General features: G+C 38.9%; 1 protein-coding gene across 6 annotated transcripts in view; it reads right to left on the reverse strand.

The window, feature by feature from the left end:
* Positions 1-22081, reverse strand: part of LOC129770892 (uncharacterized) — a 91331-nt gene that overhangs the window by 46378 nt on the left and 22872 nt on the right. For 2 of the 6 annotated variants that reach the window (XM_055774066.1, XM_055774063.1), the window contains exons 2-8: positions 16232-16499; positions 15984-16173; positions 15575-15927; positions 15327-15515; positions 1596-1740; positions 1093-1251; positions 577-765 (exon numbers count right to left, since the gene is read on the reverse strand). In XM_055774066.1, coding sequence (XP_055630041.1) covers positions 577-765; positions 1093-1251; positions 1596-1740; positions 15327-15515; positions 15575-15927; positions 15984-16173; positions 16232-16428 — 1422 coding nt within the window. In that variant the 5' untranslated portion in view covers positions 16429-16499. Of the gene's footprint in view, positions 1-576; positions 766-1092; positions 1252-1595; positions 1741-15326; positions 15516-15574; positions 15928-15983; positions 16174-16231; positions 16580-16629; positions 16842-22081 lie in introns of those variants that run through there. The other 4 variants (XM_055774065.1, XM_055774064.1, XR_008742228.1 and 1 more) reach the window with 4 other exon arrangements.

A 22081-nucleotide genomic window follows, 5' to 3' on the forward strand; every position in this document is an offset into this window, starting at 1 on the left:
CCGTGCCGTAGTATCTAGTTTCTTGCCAGCAGCTCACATTGTGTGAACGGACAAGGCGAGTCAACCAATTGTCAAGCGAGCCCACCGGGTCAGTAGCTGCTCACTGTCAAGTCAGCTACTAGCAACGTATAAATGGGCCTATAGTTCGGTCGGCTTCTTAATCAGCACGGAGAGGTATGCATGTGCGCACATTACACCGATTCAGTTGGGTCGGTTTTTGCACCAGTAGGCCGATCCGACCAAACTGTCGGCTGAATAAAAGTCTGTAGTGTACGGGGGCTCTTAAACGGTGGTTTTCAGTTCCAAGACTTTCGTGGCGCCCCGTGATAAGACACAACAAAAACGTAAAATTATTCGCAACACAAATTGAAACGTTCACCGACTAGTTAAAACAACGACAATTGGGCGCTATACAGAATTACAACAATTGAACGTAGCAGTGAAAAGACCATTCGATCACTTGCGCTATCAATTCAACCCTCTAAACCCAGGAACCCAGGCTTTCATGGTCTACAATAATAATTAGCTACCAACAGAAACGAATTATCAGTTAAACATTTCAAATAAATACAATACCTTTCCATGGTATGTAGACAACATTGACGGTAGCCAGCGACTTTCTCGGGAATCTGTAAGTAAAAAAACTACATCGTGCTGCATAACAAGATCGTTCAAGGTATTTATTGTTTCAGTAGTTTCATCCAGTTGTGCTTCCGCGACAGAATGACCAGGCATAGGAATTTTAATGGAATATCCAGATGATACCTGAATGAGAGGAAATATATTTTAATGATTTATTTGAAACCAGGTTTCTTACAAAAATACGCGAAACCCAATCAATATAATGTAATGGCTGTAGAAATTTTCATCAAAAATCTTAACGCGATGTATTAGTATCAATCCTATACGCATCTCATTATGTTTTATGATTAGTTTTCGACTGTTTAAAGCTGCAACGAATTCGACACAAATATCTCAACAACGAATCGTTGCAAAAATTACAATGTTCCGCGTATTTTGTAAAACCTTGTACAGTTATTAGTTGTAGTTGTACAGTTACGTTACTTTATCTTTCAAAACATAAATACGTACAACACATGGATGGATTTGACGAAGTCTTTCAGCAGCCGTTACGGCCTTCAGCTTCCCACCATTCACCGCATCTTCATATAAAAATAGGGTTTGGCGTACTGGGTTCGATAACGACACCTTTCCATAATCCACAAAGGTAATGTGCAGCGCACCCCAAGCCTGCAATGAATAGCAAATGATGAAATATACCTAGCTATTCAGAAATGGACGTTATATAAAAATAAGTGGAAAAGTTTCCATTATTGAGTTTTTAGTAAAAGGACAAGTTCTTAAATAATTTGAGAAACATTTTTACATATACATACACATTGAAGAATTTAGAATATGTACTTCACAGCAGTTAAGCATTAATTAGACAGATCGCTGGATAAAATAAATGAAACTAAACGATTTTGAAGAATAATGGTTGTGTTTTCTTACAAATATAAAAAACTTTTCAAAAATCAAAGGAGATGCATACTCAAACAAAGAAAACTTCAAGTTGTTGGCTAGTTTTTGCTTACCAGTAAGGAACGAGCGACACCACAACCGAGCGTACCAGCACCCAGAAGTAGATATTTTGTTTTCCTTATGATATCCAAATCTAAATCCGGGAGAATCCTCCATTTCATCAATGTTAAATTTAAACTAACTGTTCTATCGGCTAAACTGAAAAATAATAGTATGATAATGTTGAACAATATTGAGTTTCTCACTGTGAAAAAACTGCCAATTAACATTACTGTCAACCAAAAAAATCAGGGCCTATCAACATTTCACGTGGACAATTTGGAGTGGAGGACATACAGTCAATCGCAAAATTAAGTATGCACCCCGTGCTGGCTTGTTATTTTCGAGTTTTTCGGGGTTAAAAAGTAAATAATTAAAAGCGACTTAAACTCATCGTAAAATCGATCTTTTTTACACTCAAAATAAAAATAAAATGGTCACATTTCAACTTCATGTTTGAAAAACAAACAAAAAAAAGACGGGTGGGTAATGTCGGGGACATAACCGGAGTGACGTAGGACTATACAAAGGGGACAGCTTTTGTTAAATATATATTTTAAATATATTGTTTTATTTTCTTCTCCTACGTGAATACCTACCTATCTACCTGAAAAATGGATTAGTTTACTGTTTACTCTTTATGAATATGTTAAGGGTTGAAAAGAACCTTTGGTGTTGTGTTTTTGTTATCACTCGATATTTCCAACTTGTTCGGTTAAACCTTCCTGTTTAGCTATTGCGTTTGCCACTCGCCACAGCTTTCACAGTTGGAAAATTTCTTCGTATCCAGCTTGTGACATATTGTTCAGTAAATTACATTCAATGCGACGTGCCGGAGAAGCACTTTGCCACTCACTGAAACTAATTGTTGCCTTGATGAGCGCCGAAACGAAGCTGCTCTGTTCTTGAGGCGGGTTTTCTGATTGTCGTGAGCAGCTTTGCAAAGTCAACTCGAGCACTCCGACAGCCGAAACTCTATAATCGCTGTTAGGTATACTGGTGCTCCGGCACCAATCCGTTCGGCCTAGTTACCCTTGCAGAGCAATCAGTGAATGCGACCAACAGAGAACTGGAGACCTGCACGGTTCGAGTGACACTTTGCCTTTCCCTTAACTTGTCCTCCTTTGTTACGTCCACGATGCCGATGCCGTACAACCACACGGGTTTACGGTTTGAAAGAAAATAAGATATTTTTGGGGTCCGCGTGTTTTATACTCTAGCGGTACACACTCACAGGATAGAGACAAATCGGCAGACTCAGCCAGAGGGGCGAGTCCAACGAGACGAACGAATGAGCGTTAAAAGGGAGCGATGGCAAAAAAATACATTCATTACGATTTGTTCGCTCGTTGGATTCACATGCAGGCGAAAAAGGGTCCTTTTCAGGATCACAAAATTATCTTCAATCTAAAGAGTTTATTGTTTTGTTGTCACTCGATATCCCCATCTTGTTCGGCTAAACCTTTCTGTTTAGCGATTGCATTTGCCACTCACCTCAGCTTTCACAGTTGGAAAATTTCTTCCCATCCAGCTTGTGACATATTTTACAGTAAATTACATTCAATGCAACGTACCGAAGCGCCACTCAGTGTCGCATTGGAGGCGATTTTAACCTGTAATTGAACATTTGCGATGACAGTGGTACAGTGTCGACTTTCTATGTGGGGTCATAATTTGGATCTCTATGTTTACAAAAATGTCCAACTAAATAAGTCGCATTACATGTCCGTCCAATTAGCTAAATGTCGAACTAATTGTAAATTACTGTACTTTCAATCTGGAAACAATTTAAGAGTTGGTGAAAATTGAATAATCTTGAAAGTCCCCAACTATCAATAAGCTCAGAACTACTGCCAAATTCACATACTCATCAGATCCTGGCAAACAAATTATGAAAACATCAATTTGTGTTTTATTATTATTTTTGATAATGTTTTAGAACGCATTGAACTTTATTTCCTAAACTCTTTTTTGGAAGGTTTAATGGCCCTGAAAAGCGCCTTGTTTTATGGAATGGTTCCAATTTAGAAAACTTAGTACTCGTGGTTTTGAAAAAAGAACCATTTCGAACGCCCTCGATGCCGCCTTGTTCTGGATTTGCCACCAAAGCAGATTGTAAAAAGAACAAACTTTTTTCTTCTGCTACGAGCTGCCGTTTTGCGATTGCGTTTGCCACTCGCCACTCGCTGCAACTGCCTGTTGTTGTCTTGATGTGTTCTGTTCTGAATGCGGTTTTTCTTATCGTCGCGAGCAGCTTTACCAGCCAACTCGATCACTTCGGCGGCCGAAACTATATAACGGCGGCTAGGTGGACTGGTGCACTGGTACTAACGCGCTCGGCCTAGCTACCCTTGCAGGGAACTCCATATCAACACGGTTCGAGCGGGATTTTGCCTTTCCCTTCACTTTTCCTCCTTTACCATGTCCAGACATGGGTGCTTGGGTTGGTTTGTTGATGTATTGTGATGCGAACCGATGTGGTGAACGGTTTGAATGAGAATGATCGTTACGGCAGCGGAGCGAGGATTTTTAAGCTGACTGGCTGGCTCGAGAATTACGCATGTGTGAGACTGCGACCAATGTTTCGTTCATTTTTTTCTTTTTCCTTTCCAATCGTGCTTCATTCTATTTCGCTGCTGCTCTGGTTGCCCGTTTTGGTCGGTACGATTTGAGGAGCACAAAATGGACCAATCAAAAATGGGCACATAGTGCATTTTGACAATGCTTGATATTTCACAATTATTCAATTATTTATCTCAAGAAAAATGAAATGTTATTTGTTATGATAGATGCGTAGATATATTTCCTATCAATTGATGCAAAAACCTTTGCGATCTATTGAGAAATGCTCGAGTTATAAGCGTTCCAAATCTTGCATTTTTTCCTACTTGTTCAGTGCCTAGATTTCCATTTCACCCCCTATATCTTCCGGTTAGACGTAGTCCTACGTCAAAAATCTTCAATTTAGACGTGGCAAAATTGAGTGTACAGTTTTAGTTTTTCTTATAAAAAATTGAAATCAGTTCGAAAATGTCAACAGGTAACAAAACTTAATTCCCTAGTATTTGGTATGGCCTTTTAAGCGTCCAGCACTGACTGCAAGCGCTGAGGTGAGATTTCTGGACACTGTAGACCAGGGGTTCTCAATAGACCTCTTTTCCAGAATTGAGTGATACCTCAGACAGCCACATTCTCGCACACAGCCGCATCCACAACCACAGTCAGCGTTGCCAATGTTCCAGTTTAAACTGGATTCTTCCAGTTTTTTTCCTCGATCCAGTCAAACAGTTAAATCTTACAAACTTCCAGTTTTTTAAAATATTGTCCAGTTTTATCCAGTTTTTTTTATATGGTTGCATCAAGTTTTTGTAAAATAAATTCACGATGTATAAAAATCTTCCTTCTCTCACTCTTCTTATTCCTTGACCAATTTTGTTTGTTGATATTATTTTTCCGATCGATCCAAGGTGTATTTGCTATGCTAGCTTAAATTTTTTATAAACATCAGACGTTATAGGTCCACCAAATCATTCTAAAGCTCAGAAGTTCACAGGGTCAATGTGCTCTATTGACTTTAATTGATATGAATGTAAAAAACGGTGGATGGGTTATACCTATGATATAACCGCAAGGTTGACGTAGGACTGCCGTTGGTAATCATTTGGGTTTTTTCAATTAGCAATAATCGCACCTCGAATGTTCCTGATTGGGTAAATTATTGATTAAACTATTGATTAAATTATTGATTAAACTAGTGAATGAATGAAACAATTTACGAATTCAATTGCAAACAAATCCCTATTTAGGTCAATTCATGCATTATATTAGTGGTTATCGCCGCAAAAAGTTAACAACATTTTGCCTAATCATCTAACGGTATGCGAAGAAGTTCAGCGAGCTGGTCACATGAAGAGGCATGCAGTCCTGAATAACCGAGCCAAAGCGTTGTATTTCTACCCGCTTTTGTTAGCAAAACGCATTCCGGAGTGTAAAAATGCATGGGGGTATAAAAAGTACTGCCGAGATTTGGAATGCCGATATTCCCAACTTTTTGGTTTCTGAATCTGTGTTGGTAAAACTGTGTTTATGTACTCGCAGCTTGCATTCTATTTGCAATACGAATTTCCCCAGGTTTCGTGGTTTTGAAGTCTGTGTTAGGGAAACATTTCGATTTCCAGAAACGCAAAAGAGTACAAAAGTACCCGCTGCTTGTACCTATTTTGCAATACCAATTTCCCCAGGTTTCGTGGTTTTGAAGTCTGTGTTAGGGAAACATTCCGATTTTCAGAAACGCAAACGAGTACAAAAGTACCCGCTGCTTGTATCCATTTTGCAATGCCGATTTCCCCAGACTCCATCATTTTGAAGTATGTGTTAGGGAAACATTTCGATTTGCAGAAACGCAAAAGATTACAAAAGTACCCGCTGCTTGTATCCATTTTGCAATCCCGATTTCTTCAGGCTCCATGGTTTTGAAGTCTGTGTTAGGGAAACATCCATTCATTCCTGCGATGGTACCTCAATCACTGTTCAATTATAACTGAGTGGATTTCCGAGCGGCGCTCGCTTATATACCGATTGGTGATTTCAATAGCCTGTTTTGAAAGCAATTTCAAGGCTATTGAAACAAGTTTTTGGATCAAAAAGTAACAAGTGTATAACGCGTAGACCTTTTATCTTACGAATGAAGTGTTTATCATACCATTTCGTTCAGTTGTTTAGGAGCTATTAACGCTCAAAATCTCGGTCTCCGGCGTAACGCTTTCGTTTGCGAAACTTTGATTTTACACCCCGGTATAGAAATGAAAGACGTAGTCCTACGTCAAAAACAAGTAAAATTCCTTCCGTTTACATTCGTTTAAATCAATCGACCATTCGACGAAATGAGAATCCGAAAATTTCATGTGTCACAACATGGCAGAAAAGATTATTTTTAGATAACCTGAAAAAACCAGTACAATTAATTGGATCGGCTATATATTCTACTATTTATCGCATGCATCTTTTCCAATTGCAACGATGGAAAGTTAACTGTGGGAAATCTGCTCAAAATACTCCTCTAGAATCAATCATCCCGCCGATATATTATGTTATTCGTAGCTTATACACTTTATAGAACTCCATTCGTGACGGCGGAGAGTTATCATTGGGAAACCTGGAAATATAACTGAGAAAAACTCTAGAACTAATCGGACCAGCGACATGTCGAACTCCAATCTCGAAGGGGAGTGTTATCTTTTGTTAACCTGAGAAGGTAACCGAGCGAATCCTCTAAAACCCATATATATATATATATATATATATATATATATATATATATATATATATATATATATATATATATATATATATATATATATATATATATATATATATATATCTATATATATATATATATATATATATATATATATATATATATATATATATATATATATATATATGCGATATGTTCCGTTATCAATCGCGCGTACTCTGTATCGAACTTCAATCGCGACAGAGGAGAGTTATCTTCCTTTAGATAATAGCCACGAACAACAACTTGCAGCCGTTCTCCTTAAAGGCTTTGGATACTCTGCTCTGAAAATAAATACGAGATATTTTTATTTTCAAAATAAAACCATATTTCTAGAGGTTCTACAAGAAACGATCCTCAAATATTGTTTTACAGTAATGTTCGGGTGGTGGGAAACGTTATTTTGATCTGCTCGAATGGGTAATTAATAGTTTATTTCGCTATTTTATGAGCTACATACGCTTCAAAGCACTATTTCTTCAGAATTGGAATAAGTAAAAAAAAATGATTTTAGATAAATCAAAGCCGAAATTCTCAAAATAAAACGATTTCACAGGATCCAGTTTTCTTCCAGTTTTTTTAGATCAATCTTCCAGTTTTTTTAAAAATATTATTGGCAACCCTGACCACAGCACACCAGTATGATGCATGTGTGTGAGAGAGAAAGGAACTTTGCTTGAGAAGAGAAGAGAAAAATTAAGAAGAACAGCTTCATAAAGGTGAAGGTGGAAGCTAGCCACAAATGGCTGCCACAATGGCGCTCATTTCTTTCATCTCCCTCCCTCAACTCTCGCCCGAAAATCAATAAATTTGCGAAACAGTGTGAAGAAAATGATCGTTTTCGCACACTTCCCATCAAGTAATATCAAACTCTAATCGATTACTCACAAGATATTAAATTTTCATCTGCTTTCGCACCGTATAGTGAAGAACGTCGGAAAACTCGAGCAAGTGCTCTGAAAGTTAAATTTTCGTTTTTCAATCTTCTGCAATGGTTTTGTTTGTATTGGTGGAAGCATCGTTATTTTTTCGACACTGATGCCAAACAACATCGAAACAGCTATAAAAACCACTCAATAAAATGTTATTCCGGAGTCATAGCGTCCCATGTCATGAAAATCAATAGAATAAAATTGTGTTGATATCAATACAATTATTATTTTTACGTTTAATGGGTCTATAATGTAAGTTTTAGCAACATTAACATTGGGTAAGAAAATTGTATTGCAGAGCTCGGAACACTGCCACGGCTGCCTATGCTTTCAAAAACAATAAACGGAAAAGTATTAAATTCAATCTAAATGCCTCGGCCAACGAAGAGAAGGGTTAAGGCTTTCCAACGTGAATATGTGAAAACAATACGATCAACGAAGGAAAATATTAAGGAATTATCAATATCGAGTTACTATGCGGAAGAACTTGTTAATACCAAAAGTGCCCCAATTCGCATGTGTTATAAATTTGCTCATGTTACGCTCGCGTATAATCAGAATCATATGCAAATGCACCTTCTATATATATTTATATTTGCAATTGTTCATCGGAACATATCGTTCATACATTTTACTTTAGTATTGAATTGTTATTTGTTTTTTTTTTCAAATGTATTCAAAGACTCGTGTCAATGAAGCGCCACACAGTCTGATAAGTGAATTGATCTATTTACGTGTGCTTTGCTCTTCTCTCACAAACACTATTACCCCATTTTTACACGAGGGTTTACCTATACTACTACAATGGCTAGCTTCCACATTCACCTTAAGCTCTACAAAAAAACACTATCAACACATAACACTCGCGTCAATGAGAGCGGGGTGATATATTCACTGCGACACACATACACACACAACACCCTTTGCAAGAAACAGAAATGGCTAAAGCTTAGTTTTATAATAACGACGTTTAGTGAAAAAACGAAAAACCACTTTTAGCCTTTTTAAATTTCACCTTTTCGAATACACTCACGAAACCGACATTTTACAATTTCCCCGCACGGCGGACATAATCGAAACAAGTTTGAACATGATGCACAACAAAAAAGAACTTAACGCGGAGCGAACCAAACAGGTCTACACCCGACCTGGAATATTATTTCAATATCTTGCTTAATCAAAGTCTTCTAAAAGTATCTGGCAATACTCCATTTTTTTTAGAATTGCTAAAAATGTGCGATATTGATTTGGGAGTCATTTTTATAAAAAAAAACGCAATTTTAGAGCGACGACAAAAAATCTGTTTAAATTCGTTGATAAGTTTTTCACTGTAACCGCTCAATTCAAGTATTTTCTGAATCTCATCATCACATTTATTAGTCCGCAAGGGACTGCTAAGACATCTATTGGTTTGCTCAATTTCATCGGGAAATTGATGATAGAAATGGGTCGTGGTTGATATGGTGATGATTGTGCGCAACAGATTGTACAGACACAGAGAGAAAACGTTCTGGCTGTCATAACCGATTATTGTTTTATAAGTGTTGCCAGTTTATAAATGTTCACATGCAGATAATTATGGGTGAATATTAAGATAATATTTAGTGTTAGTAAAGAGATTGGTTTTGTACCAGGAAGTAAGCGGGTTCTGTACCCATTGTAATAAAGGTTGGTTATGTACCAGGAAGAAAGCGGGTTCAGTACCCATAATAGTGATAATTATATCAAATTGATTATATTATATCAAATGATTAAGATATAACTTTATGGGTTCCCGGAATAAATCGCCACAGAAAACGACTGCAACAGAAACCACCGCTTATAAAATGTGTAGTAGGCTATAAATATTGTGGCGCGGTATTGTATTTCAAAACAAGAATTAACCGGGCAAACGTATCGCCCCAGGCAAACGTAACGCCCCGGGCAGACGTATACCGTCCGACGCTCGCTAGAGCTCGGTCGGACATTGCTAAAGGATCGTATCCTATGTTTCAAACTAACCGGGCAATCAGTGGATCCCAGGTTTGCGTGCGAGACACCGCCGCTTCCGACGGCGGGTCGGCGGTGGACTCGGATTGCGTCATCTTGGCGGCATGGGCCGCCTCGATTCCTTATCCTCGCCAAATGGGGACTTCGTCCCCATTACATTGTCCTCAGAATAAATTTCGAAAAACGAGAACAAGAGAATAAATTTATAATAGAAATGTGAGGCACATGATGTTTTTCCCGCGCCAAATATTTCTAGCCTACTACACTTTTTCTAAGCGGTTGTTTCTGTTGCAGTTGTTTACTGTGGCGATTTATTCCGGTCACCAACTTTATGAATATTTTATCCTAAACAGATAATGGTGTGACAAAGAGTCTGAGAACAACAGAATTGGAGAAGGTAGGTGGAATATTTATCAATTTTTGTTCAAGTTCAAATGCTGATGATTGAAAAAAAAAAAAAATAAATATATATATATATATATATATATATATATATATATATATATATATATATATATATATATATATATATATACACGTCACCAGGTTTTAATATGCTAAATTGTTTTCAAATTTGCTTGATTATTGAAGTAGCTTATATTTTCGTCCTTTATTCGAAATTTATAAAAGCATGAGCAGCTTAAGTCGAATCAAGCCTTTTGACGTAACCATTGAAACAAGCCATTTACCTAACGAATGATAAACGTGGAAATTTGATCTGGAGTCATTTTTTTGTGGCTCAAAGGATCAAACGCAGTATGAAAAACGTGCACAGTTGGCTTATCTTGGTGGGCCTGGCCTTCAAGGACTACTGAGACATCTCCCTGGAGTACACAGCGTTCCACATGTAACAGTTGATCCCCCGTATTACGATGTAGCTGTTAATTGCCTCGACGAGTATTTTGAGCCTTTCCGACGAAAGACATTTGAGCGCCACTGTTCCACCAAATTAATCAAAACCCTGGGGAGCGTTTTACAGATTTCGTTATGCGGCTTAGAAAACAAATTGCCAGATGCGCTTATGACTTCTCAGTGATTGAAGAGCTCATTGCTGATCGTATAATTCAGGGATGTAGTTCTGAAGAGTTGCGTACCAAACTGCTTCAGAAGGATAGGTCCTTAGAAGAGGTTATTGCATTGGGAACAAGCTTGGCGGAATCTACACAGAAATCATTGGACTTGAGTAGAAATCCAGTAATTAGGGAAGACCATCAAGAATTCAACGCAATTCACCAATCTAATTCACTTCGAAGATATCCAGAAGGTTATCAGAAAGCTCGATCCGATCTACGTCTCAGAGGGAGTGCACAATCACGCTACCAGCGTGGTCCATCAAATGAAAGGTTTATTTGTTACAGCTGTGGCAAGCGGGGTCACATCCAAGGAAGTAATGATTGTCCTGCACGAACAACGAAATGTGCAAGCTGCGGCAGAGTCGGTCATTGGGCTAAACGGTGCTACAGTCGAGGTCAAACTAAGTGAGGACATGAGACATCTTCAACACTCGATGATCCGGAACCAAAACGTATTCGTGCAGTTGTTGAAGAGTCACAAAAAGATCAAGCAGATGTAATGGGTAGAAACGTATTTGTGTTCAAGGTAGGTGGAGTGGAAGTGCCAATGACCATCGACTCGGGCGCGGATGCCAATATCATTAATCGAGAGATTTAGAACCAAATGAAGGAAGCGGGAGTAAAGGTAGAAAACATGTCCACCGCAGTCGATCGGAACTTGATGGCGTATGCATCTGCACAGCCTATGGATATTTCTGGAACGTTTTTAGCGGAAATTGAAGCAGGAGGAAACAAGGATTTTGGGAAATTCTACGTAGTCGAAAATGTTCAACAGTGTCTACTGGGAGATCAAACAGCTAAAAATCTTAAAGTTTTGAAAGTCGGATTCAACGTAGGAGCTGTAAAGGATCAGAAGCTGGTGCCATTCCCAAAGTACCGAAATGTAGTCGTCGAAATACCGATTGATACGAATGTTCAACCTGTGCAGCAACCTTATAGACGTCCTCCAATCGCTCTGGAACAAAAGATCGAAGAAAAATTGAGTCGTCTTCTCCAACAGGATATAATTGAACGGGTGAACGGTCCTTCTCCTTGGGTATCTTCAATGGTCCCAGTCACCAAAAATTTTGGAGATTCGCCTATGCATTGACATGCGACAGACGAACAGAGCGGTTTTGAGGGAGAGGCACCCATTTCCTCTGGTGGACGAACTGCTAAGCTCGTTGAATGGAGCAAAACGTATTTGAAAATAGACATCAAAGATGCTTATCATCAGGTGGAAATTTCCGAAACATCTAAGCCTATTACCACTCTCATCACGAAACATGGCCTATTCAGGTAGATTTGACTACGATAATTCACTGCCATTGCATATACACTATATTTCTCTTCATAAATAAATTAATGGATTCCATCTTTCTTTGTTTTTTTCTTGTTTCCTTTTTCAAATTGTAAATATACATTTATTGATAACGAGTACAAACGTCTCATGTTTGGTGTTAGTTGTGCGCCAGAACTGTTTCAGAAGGTGATGGAGTCAGTAGTTGCTGGACTGGACGGGGTAATCGTGTATCTTGATGATGTTGTTGTTCATGGAAAAACTCAGCAAGAACACCATGAGAGACTAATGGCTGTTTTGCAGAGGTTGGGTGAATATTGAGTGCTGTTGAATGATAAGAAGTGTGTGTATAACGTAAGATCCCTGGGGTTTCTTGGCCATATACATTCTGTTGATGGCATCCGTCCAACCGAGAGCAGGATAGACGCAATTCAGAGATTCAGAGAACCACAAAATGTGTCCGAATTGAGAAGCTTCCTAGGTTTGGTCTGTCACGTCGGCCGTTTTATTCCAGATTTGGCTTCAAGAACTGATTCTCTGATACAGTTTCTTCACTTAGGCGTTCGCTTCAAATGGACAGAAAAGGAAAGGATTGATTTTGAAGCAATCAAGGCCGCTATCTGCAACATTGAATACCTAGGTTTCTTCAATCCCAAAGACCGTACGAAACTTATTGCAGATGCCAGCACAACGGGACTAGAAGCAGTTCTACTGCAGGAAGATATGAATGGAAGTACCAGAGTCATCGCTTATGCAAGCAAGGCCCTGACAGATATTGAAAAGAAATATTTCCAGACAGAAAGAGCGGCATTGTCACTGGTATGGAGTGTGGAAGAGTTTAAACTATTCCTCCAAGATATAAAATTTGTTTTGTTGACGGATTGCAAGGCATTTGAGTTTTTGTTTAGTCCTAGATCACGTCCCTGCGCCCGTATAGTACGATGGGTCCTTCGACTACAGGCATATAATTACGATATAGAACATATACCCGGTTCAGCGAACATTGCGGGTGCGCTTTCCCGGTTAACAGCAAACCCTCCGGAACAATTCGATGAAGGTGCTCAAAGATACATACGAAATGTTGCCGAACAAGCGGTGCCAGTTGCACTAACTTTTCAAGAAATCACTAACGAGACCAGGAATGACGAAACTATTCAGGCAGTGATCAAGGCTCTTGATTAAGCAGTGAATGAATATTTTCCGAAGGAATACAGACCTTACGAGACTGAACTATGCAGCGTTGACGGAATTCTACTCAGAGGTAGCCGACTCGTTATTTCAGTTTCATTCAGAGACCGCGTAGTAGAGCTAGTTTATGAAGCACATTCCGGAATAGCAGCAATGAAGAGTCGTTTACGGCAAAAGGTTTGGTGGCCGTTGATGGATAAAGCTGTGGAAAACTGTGTGAAACGGTGCAAACAATGCACCGTAGTCTCTTCACTGGGTGTTCCAGAACCACTTCAGAGAACTAAAATGCCCGTGAAACCGCGGATCGACATAGCAGTGGATTTCATGGGCCCATTGCCATCTGGTCACAATCTGTTAGTTATAGTCGACTATTTTAGTAGATTCACCGAAGTCGTAGTGATGAAGCAGATCACTGCCAAGCACACAGTCCAGGCTCTTCACGAGTCCTTTTGTAGATTTGGTGTTTCGGAGACAATGAAGACGGGCAATGGTCCACAATTTATAAGTGAATAATATACTATAATAATATAAATACTGTCGAGAATATGGCATCCAGCCGCGTAGAACACCTTATTGCCCACATGCCAATGGGGAGGTTGAGCGAGCAAATAAAACTATTCTCAAACATTTAAAAATAAGCCAATAATCTGGGAGTGTGGACTGGATCTAGGATTTACGTACTTTCCTACTGATGTACAACTCTACACCTCACGCAACAACCGAAGCAGCACCGTCCGTTTTGGATGTTTGGACGCGTTCTACGCGACAAACTTCCAAGTGTTGATCACAGAAGGGTTCCAATGGATGAGGAGGAGATTCGGGATACAGATTGGGCGAATAAACTCAAACACGCAGAGTACAGCAATGATCGCCGCCATGTAAAACCCTCAGAACTCAAAGAAAGGGGACATAGTGGTCTCGAAACGAATGAATAAGACGAATAAGTTATCAACAACTTTTGCTCCTGAAGAGTTCCAGATTACCAAATTGACTGGTTCAGACGCAACACTTAGTTCAACGGGCTCTGATCGTATCATTCACCGCAACGTAGCTCATCTGAAGCCCCTGATGAAGAACGCATCGTCGGAGGAAGCAGGTGCTAGAAAACCGGAAACTGGAGATGGTGTTACATCACAAGTATTTCAGGACCTTGTACTTCCAGGCATTTCTCGACTGAAGGAGCCAGAGCAACGTCTCCATCGATCACTACGTATCCCGGCATATTTGAGTGGTTATCATACTGTATAAGACTTTTGTGTAAAGGAGGGGTGTCGGATCATGCCTAGTTCCGACTCTTATTATTTAGATGCCTTTAGTAGTACAGTTGGTTACCCTATCAACTGATGACCGTGAGCTTCGGAAAACGGAAAATCATATTAGATGAACAGCGAGGATCCGTTGCGAGATTTTCCATGGTTCCTTCTTATTTCCACTTGTTTATGATTTTCTTTACTGTAGAGTGGATTCTTCAGGCAGCAGCTGCTGTTTCCCGCAATGTCTTTCCTCGACAAGTCTATTTCTTTCCTCTTAATTGCCATTTGATAGATTTTTTTTTTCAAACATCTACAAAACAAAAACCCAACACTGCTCAAGCAGTGGTTTGGTGTTGACGTCACCAACTGACGAAAATATTACGCTAATTTGCAAAGATCTTACTAAAAATGTTATTTTGTTTGGAGAAATTTAAGGTGTACACTCAATTTTGCGATGCTTAGAATAGAGATTATTTTAAATTTTTTGTAATAATTAGCGAAAAACTTTTCCCAGTTTTCCTGCACGCATAGTTAGTTAAATGTGTTTGTTATTAATATGCATCAAAAGAAGAAATGTATTCAAAATATTTTTTACCAAATAAATGGAGAGTATCGTCAAGTAGCATGTGTAGCAATTTTGGGATTGACTGTATGTGAATTCAAATCCTTATTGCAAATGCAAATGTATACTAAATTATATACATTAAATGCAACTTTGTTTCAAAGCATACTTACACCAGTGGATCCATTGTTTTCGACATATCTGCTAATCGTGGGGTATACTTTCCGTGCTCATTTACTTCCCATCCAATCCATGATGATTCTAAATCGCATTCCGAAGGTAGCATTATTTGATATACGAAGCTAGAGCTGATCGTTTCACGTATACATATACACTTAACTATTCGATTCAACAGTTTGGGACTGAATGAAATAAACTAAATAGTTTATTGATATCATAGCTGATATAGAACAAAGCGTACCATGAAATTGCGAGATAACCCAAGTATTGCCTTAATATCCAGCTAGCATTGTTTTCGTATGATTGATCGACACAACAAAAATAAGTAGAATCTAGATCAGTATCCTTAAAGTTATTTGTTTTATCGGCATGGTTAACCAAATCCCGCAGCCTCGAAAAACAATTCGAGGTTGAGTTATAAACGAACAAAGGTTCCGGGTTCGTACTGTTAAATCTTTGTAACTCTCGGTCGAAATTTAGGCATCGTTCGTTGTCGAATATCGATGATAACAAAGTTTGGCTAACACATGTATATATCAAGGGACGCAAAACAGGAAATGCAAACCAATAATAATATTTATGAGTTTTGAAGTCCTGAAATGGAGGATAATAAACGTTTTATTTGTAAGCAAATATCTGTAGCATACTACCGCGAAAGAAAGAAGTATGAAAAAAATCAAATCTGAGCTATGGTTAAGCCTATCCTTCAAAAATATATTTTTATAATATTGACAGCTCATCTTCCTAATTAACGCATCCTTGTCGATTGACTTGAATTCTTCTACCGTATTTTTATTCAGTAGAATGCCTCTGCAACTGAATCCACTTGCGGATGATACGCTAGAATTGGAATTCGTTTCCATTATATGCTCGATAATTCAAGATGTTGTAAATTCACCTGTTAAAAGCGGTACAATCGATCTCGATCAATAATCTTGATTTTTCTGATTTATTAATAAATGCGTATAATGTCTTTGGTGAATCGTTTAGTTTATCTATATTTAATTTGATGTCTGCCAGCTTATACCAAAAATCAGAATGAACGAAAGATTTCGGGGGTACGAATTTTAGTATAACTTGCTTGTCCTCTTCCATTGTTTTAATCAGTTGTTTCACTAGTTTTACACGCACTGCGATTATTTTATCATCACATTAATATTTAATTTCTGAAAGTAAATAATACACAGTCAACGATTATCTTCATGATTCGTCAATTTATCAACCAAATATGACATCTCTCCAATGCACTGAGCCAAAAATATTACAATTCAGACTATACACTTAGGGAATAAATACCTTATCAGTCACTAACAGCACTTTAAATAGTTTTGCAACCATTCATCTTGTGTGTGGATCTACGGCTTCATATAGCTCGTATTTGGGTGGTACATGATGCGCTTTATTGGTAACGTCAAAAACTTGAGCTGCGGTTTATTTATTTGGAGTGGATTTGGAGTTTAATTGTGGCTCATTTAAGTTTTTTTTTCTTAAATGTGCATAAAACTCCCTCTTTTTAGGCATCAACAGATTTAAATAATCCTAATGACACATACTGTACTTACATTTAACATCAAATATCTTATTTTACTTAATGGTACACCTATACTAAACTAATGGGACACAATCACCCTTATTCTCATTCACGGTCGTATCCGTATATTCATTCGTCGGATACGATACGTCGTCAGAGAAAAAGCTGTTCTGATTTACGGCCGTATTTCTGTGTACTAGATTTCTTTGGGTGACCTGTATTATCGATGACAGATGTTTTTCATTTTTACACTTCTGTTATGTTTTGACGTAGGACTACGTCTTTCATTTCTATACCGGGGTGTAAAATCAAAGTTTCGAAAACGAAAGCGTTACGCCAGAGACCGAGATTTTGAGCGTTAATAGCTCCTTAACAACTGAACGAAATGGTATGATAAACACTTCATTCGAAAGATAAAATGTTTACGCGTTCTATACTTGTTACTTTTTGATCCAAAAACTTGTTTCAATAGTCTTAAAATTGCTTTCAAAACAGGCTATTGAAATCACCAATCGGTATATAAGCGAGCGCCGCTCGGAAATCTACTCAGTTCTAATTGAACAGCAATTGGAGCATGTTGTCGCTGTTGTGGTGAAGCTCTTCGTTTATCATGAAAGCGCTGATGAACGGTGTCACCAAGAGCCTGTTTGTGCACCTTAGGCTAGACATGAATCCATCAGGAGGAGAGTGATGCCACAAACGGTTCCCCGGGAAGATCTCGAAGCAGCCGCTACACAAACACACACACACATACACGCGCGGAATTCTTTCCGTTTGGATGCCATTCAGCAACGAGAAAGATCCGGAAAATAATCTGCCAGTTCCTCTGGGAATTTAAAAATACATTCATGTGAAAGAGTTTAATTGAATGTTTTCTATCCATGTTACACTGTGACCAAATATGTTTCAATCAAGTGCTATTAACAGGTGGTTATCGAGTTGGCATTAACCACTGGTGGGCTTCCAGTATCGAGGAAAATGTGGAAATATCTAATCGTTACTGAAAATAATCTGCCAGTTCCTTTGGGAATTTTCAAAATATATTCATGTTAAATAGTTTATTTGAATGTTTTCTTTTCATGTAACACTGTGATCAAATACATTTGGTTTTGTGGTTTTTCAATCAATCGCAATTAACAGGATAGCTTCAGAAGATTATTCTTCCCCATTAGTAGGATATTTCCGTATCCAATATTGTATGCGCCCGCAATCGATTATTGCTCAGTCGCCGAAAGTTCCGAGCTCAGAGAGTTCATTCCCCTCTAGTTTGCCTTCCAAATTGCCATCGTAAACCACACCTTCTCTCGATTCAATCACACACAAAAAGCATACTTAAGCGATATTCTGGTGGTGAGACACATTCATTTTTCGTGAGGACATCGACAAGACAACATCGTTGCCTAACGTGCTGGAGGAGGTGGACGGCCAAAGGATCGACACATACACGCGCAGAACTCTTTCCGTTAGGATGCCATTCAGCATCGAGAAAGTTCCGGAAAGATCTAATCATTGCTGGAAAATAATCTGCCAGTTCCTTTGGGAATTTTCAAAATATATTCATGTGAAAGAGTTTAATTGAATGTTTTCTATCCATGTAACACTGTGACCAAATATATTTCAATCAAGTGCTATTAACAGATGGTTATCGAGTTGGCATTAACCACTGGTGGGCTTCCAGTATCGAGGAAAATGTGGAAATATCTAATCGTTACTGAAAATAATCTGCCAGTTCCTTTGGGAATTTTCAAAATATATTCATGTGAAAGAGTTTAATTGAATGTTTTCTATCCATGTAACACTGTGACCAAATACATTTGGTTTTGTGGTTTTTCAATCAATCGCAATTAACAGGATAGCTTCAGAAGATTATTCTTCCCCATCAGTAGGATATTTCCGTATCCAATATTGTATGCGCCCGCAATCGATTATTGCTCAGTCGCCGAAAGTTCCGAGCTCAGAGAGTTCATTCCCCTCTAGTTTGCCTTCCAAATTGCCATCGTAAACCACACCTTCTCTCGATTCAATCACACACAAAAAGCATACTTAAGCGATATTCTGGTGGTGAGACACATTCATTTTTCGTGAGGACATCGACAAGACAACATCGTTGCCTAACGTGCTGGAGGAGGTGGACGGCAAAGGATCGACACATACACGCGCAGAACTCTTTCCGTTAGGATGCCATTCAGCATCGAGAAAGATCCGGAAAGATCTAATCATTGCTGGAAAATAATCTGCCAGTTCCTTTGGGAATTTTCAAAATATATTCATGTGAAAGAGTTTAATTGAATGTTTTCTATCCATGTAACACTGTGACCAAATATATTTCAATCAAGTGCTATTAACAGATGGTTATCGAGTTGGCCTTAACCACTGGTGGGCTTCCAGTATCGAGGAAAATGTGGAAATATCTAATCGTTACTGAAAATAATCTGCCAGTTCCTTTGGGAATTTTCAAAATATATTCATGTGAAAGAGTTTAAATGAATGTTTTCTATCCATGTAACACTGTGACCAAATATGTTTCAATCAAGTGCTATTAACAGGTGGTTATCGAGTTGGTATTAACCACTGGTGGGCTTCCAGTATCGAGGAAAATGTGGAAATAACTAATCGTTACTGAAAATAATCTGCCAGTTCCTCTGGGAATTTTCAAAATATATTCATGTGAAAGAGTTTAATTGAATGTTTTCTATCCATGTAACACTGTGACCAAATATGTTTCAATCAAGTGCTATTAACAGGTGGTTATCGGGTTGGCATTAACCACTGGTGGGCTTCCAGTATCGAGGAAAATGTGGAAATATCTAATCCTTACTGAAAATAATCTGCCAGTTCCTTTGGGAATTTTCAAAATATATTCATGTTAAAGAGTTTATTTGAATGTTTTCTTTCCATGTAACACTGTGATCAAATACATTTGGTTTTGTGGTTTTTCAATCAATCGCAATTAACAGGATAGCTTCAGAAGATTATTCTTCCCCATCAGTAGGATATTTCCGTATCCAATATTGTATGCGCCCGCAATCGATTATTGCTCAGTCGCCGAAAGATTCGAGATCAGAGAGTTCATTCCCCTCTAGTTTGCCTTCCAAATTGCCATCGTAAACCACACCTTCTCTCGATTCAGTCACACACAAAAAGCATACTTAAGCGATATTCTGGTGATGAGACACAAACATCATCAAGGCTATCGCAGGCAACCTAGCCTCTGGCCATAGAAAGACGCTGCTAAATGTTGTAAATGTTTGGTTGGTCCCACAAATCCTTTACGGAATAGGCACCTTCAGCCGTGGAGGGGACAGGGTGTTAAACACCATCCAACCAATTTACAATAAAGCAATTCGGCTCGCAATTGGCGCTTCCCTTCACCCACCTGGTAACAAAAGCCATCACTCATAAGCCATCCGTCACTTGTCACTCCCCGAAAGCGACCACAATGTCCCATTAATACATAGGGCTAAAACATGGTTCAAAAATCTCACGAACAAAGATCTTCCCGATATATGTGAACGTTCATCTGCGACGGGAAGAAATTGGAACGTCAAACCGCCGAACATTAACCTTGAACTTCTCAAGGCGGGCGGGAGACTCTTCTCCAAAAGTCAAAGCCTGCTTCAATAACCTCGTTACATCCAATTTTCAAATCAACCACCAGGTATACACAGATGGTTCAGTCAGTGCCGATGGAGTTGGATGTGGAATCTTTGAGAGTAGATACACTGGTAGCTTTTCTCTTCCACCGCAATGCTCCATCTTCAGTGCGGAAGCTTTCGCCCTTTTAATAGCTACCCAAGAATGCACCCATGATTTTCTTCCTACCACAATATTCTCAGACTCAGCTAGCTGTCTCCACGATCTTCTAAGTGGAAACAGCAAACACCCATGGATTAAGCAAACAGAAGAGTCTGCTTCAAATAAAAACATCTCCTTCTGCTGGGTTCCTGGTCACTCAGGAATCCGCGGAAATACAGCCGCCGACATACTGGCCGGCAAGGGCAGCAAAATAGAACCCCCAGACATGCCCTGTCCTCCATCTGACATTGTCCGCTGGGTAAAACAGCAAGTCCGTGAAAGTTGGGACATAGGTTGGATAAACAGCCGTCCCACTCATCTTCATAAAATTAAAAATTCCACTCTCCCTTGGGAGGACCGTCTCAATAGTAGGGAAAGGCAAGTCCTTACCCGTCTTCGAATTGGGCACACTAACTTCGCCCACTCACACTTGTTCTGCAGAGCCGAAAGACCCCAATGTGCTTGCAACGAAGCTCCGGTTTCCGTTAGCCATCTTTTACTTGAATGTCAACATACCAAAGATGCTCGAGTCCGACACAACATAGGTCAGAGTCTCCGAGATATCCTCAGTAGAGACGAGACCCAAGAAACCAATTTAATTGCGTTTCTGAAAGAAACCGACTTCTTTGGTAAAATCTAAATCGAAATACTAAATACCTTGGAAATTGCTTATTAAAGTTCGCCACTTCACAGTCATGTATGCGTGTTTATGTGTGTATACACATGTATGTACGGGTCGGAAGGAAGGAATTCATACATGTATATACACGCATTCAATAATAATAAATAACAAATAATATAATATATACTTTCATACCCATATCTATCTTCTATCCATTACATTATACTTTAATCAACTTCCTATTCCTACAGCCACACTCACCAAGGAGGATAAATTCATTAAATAAACCTCTCCATTTTTCAGCTCTACTATATACCATTAAATTCAAAACCACTATATTTTATTATCTATTCAAACTGTATTTCATTTCATTTCACCCCACCCCACACCCACTCCACCCCTCTTTCCTTCCCATACCACTCCCACCCCCTTCCACACCACTAATCCCACCCAAATCCTTTCCACTCCTTTCCTTCCTATCCTCCTGAGAAGGGCCTTTTTGTTGTTTTGTTTTTGGAACACGCCTTTCGCTGGGTCACTTGTGCTTCGTTACTGCTTTGGTCTTCGGATCAGTAAATATTTACTTTTCTTTACAGCATATATTAAATATCTTATGAAGCATGGGATCTCTTCCTACCTTCTTCTTTAACCGAGGGTCGAGCGGACAGATCTGATGAGTGATTTTTTTGGTTTCCCTTTCGCCAGTCCCCTCTGGGCTAGTTTTATTGTGGCTCTTCACTGGGCTAGAGGCGAATGAACTGCAAAGTTTAAAGCCTCTTAAAAACAAAGAAAGAAAGAAA

Source organism: Toxorhynchites rutilus, chromosome 2, assembly GCF_029784135.1.
Source record: "Toxorhynchites rutilus septentrionalis strain SRP chromosome 2, ASM2978413v1, whole genome shotgun sequence".
NCBI lineage: Eukaryota > Metazoa > Arthropoda > Insecta > Diptera > Culicidae > Toxorhynchites > Toxorhynchites rutilus.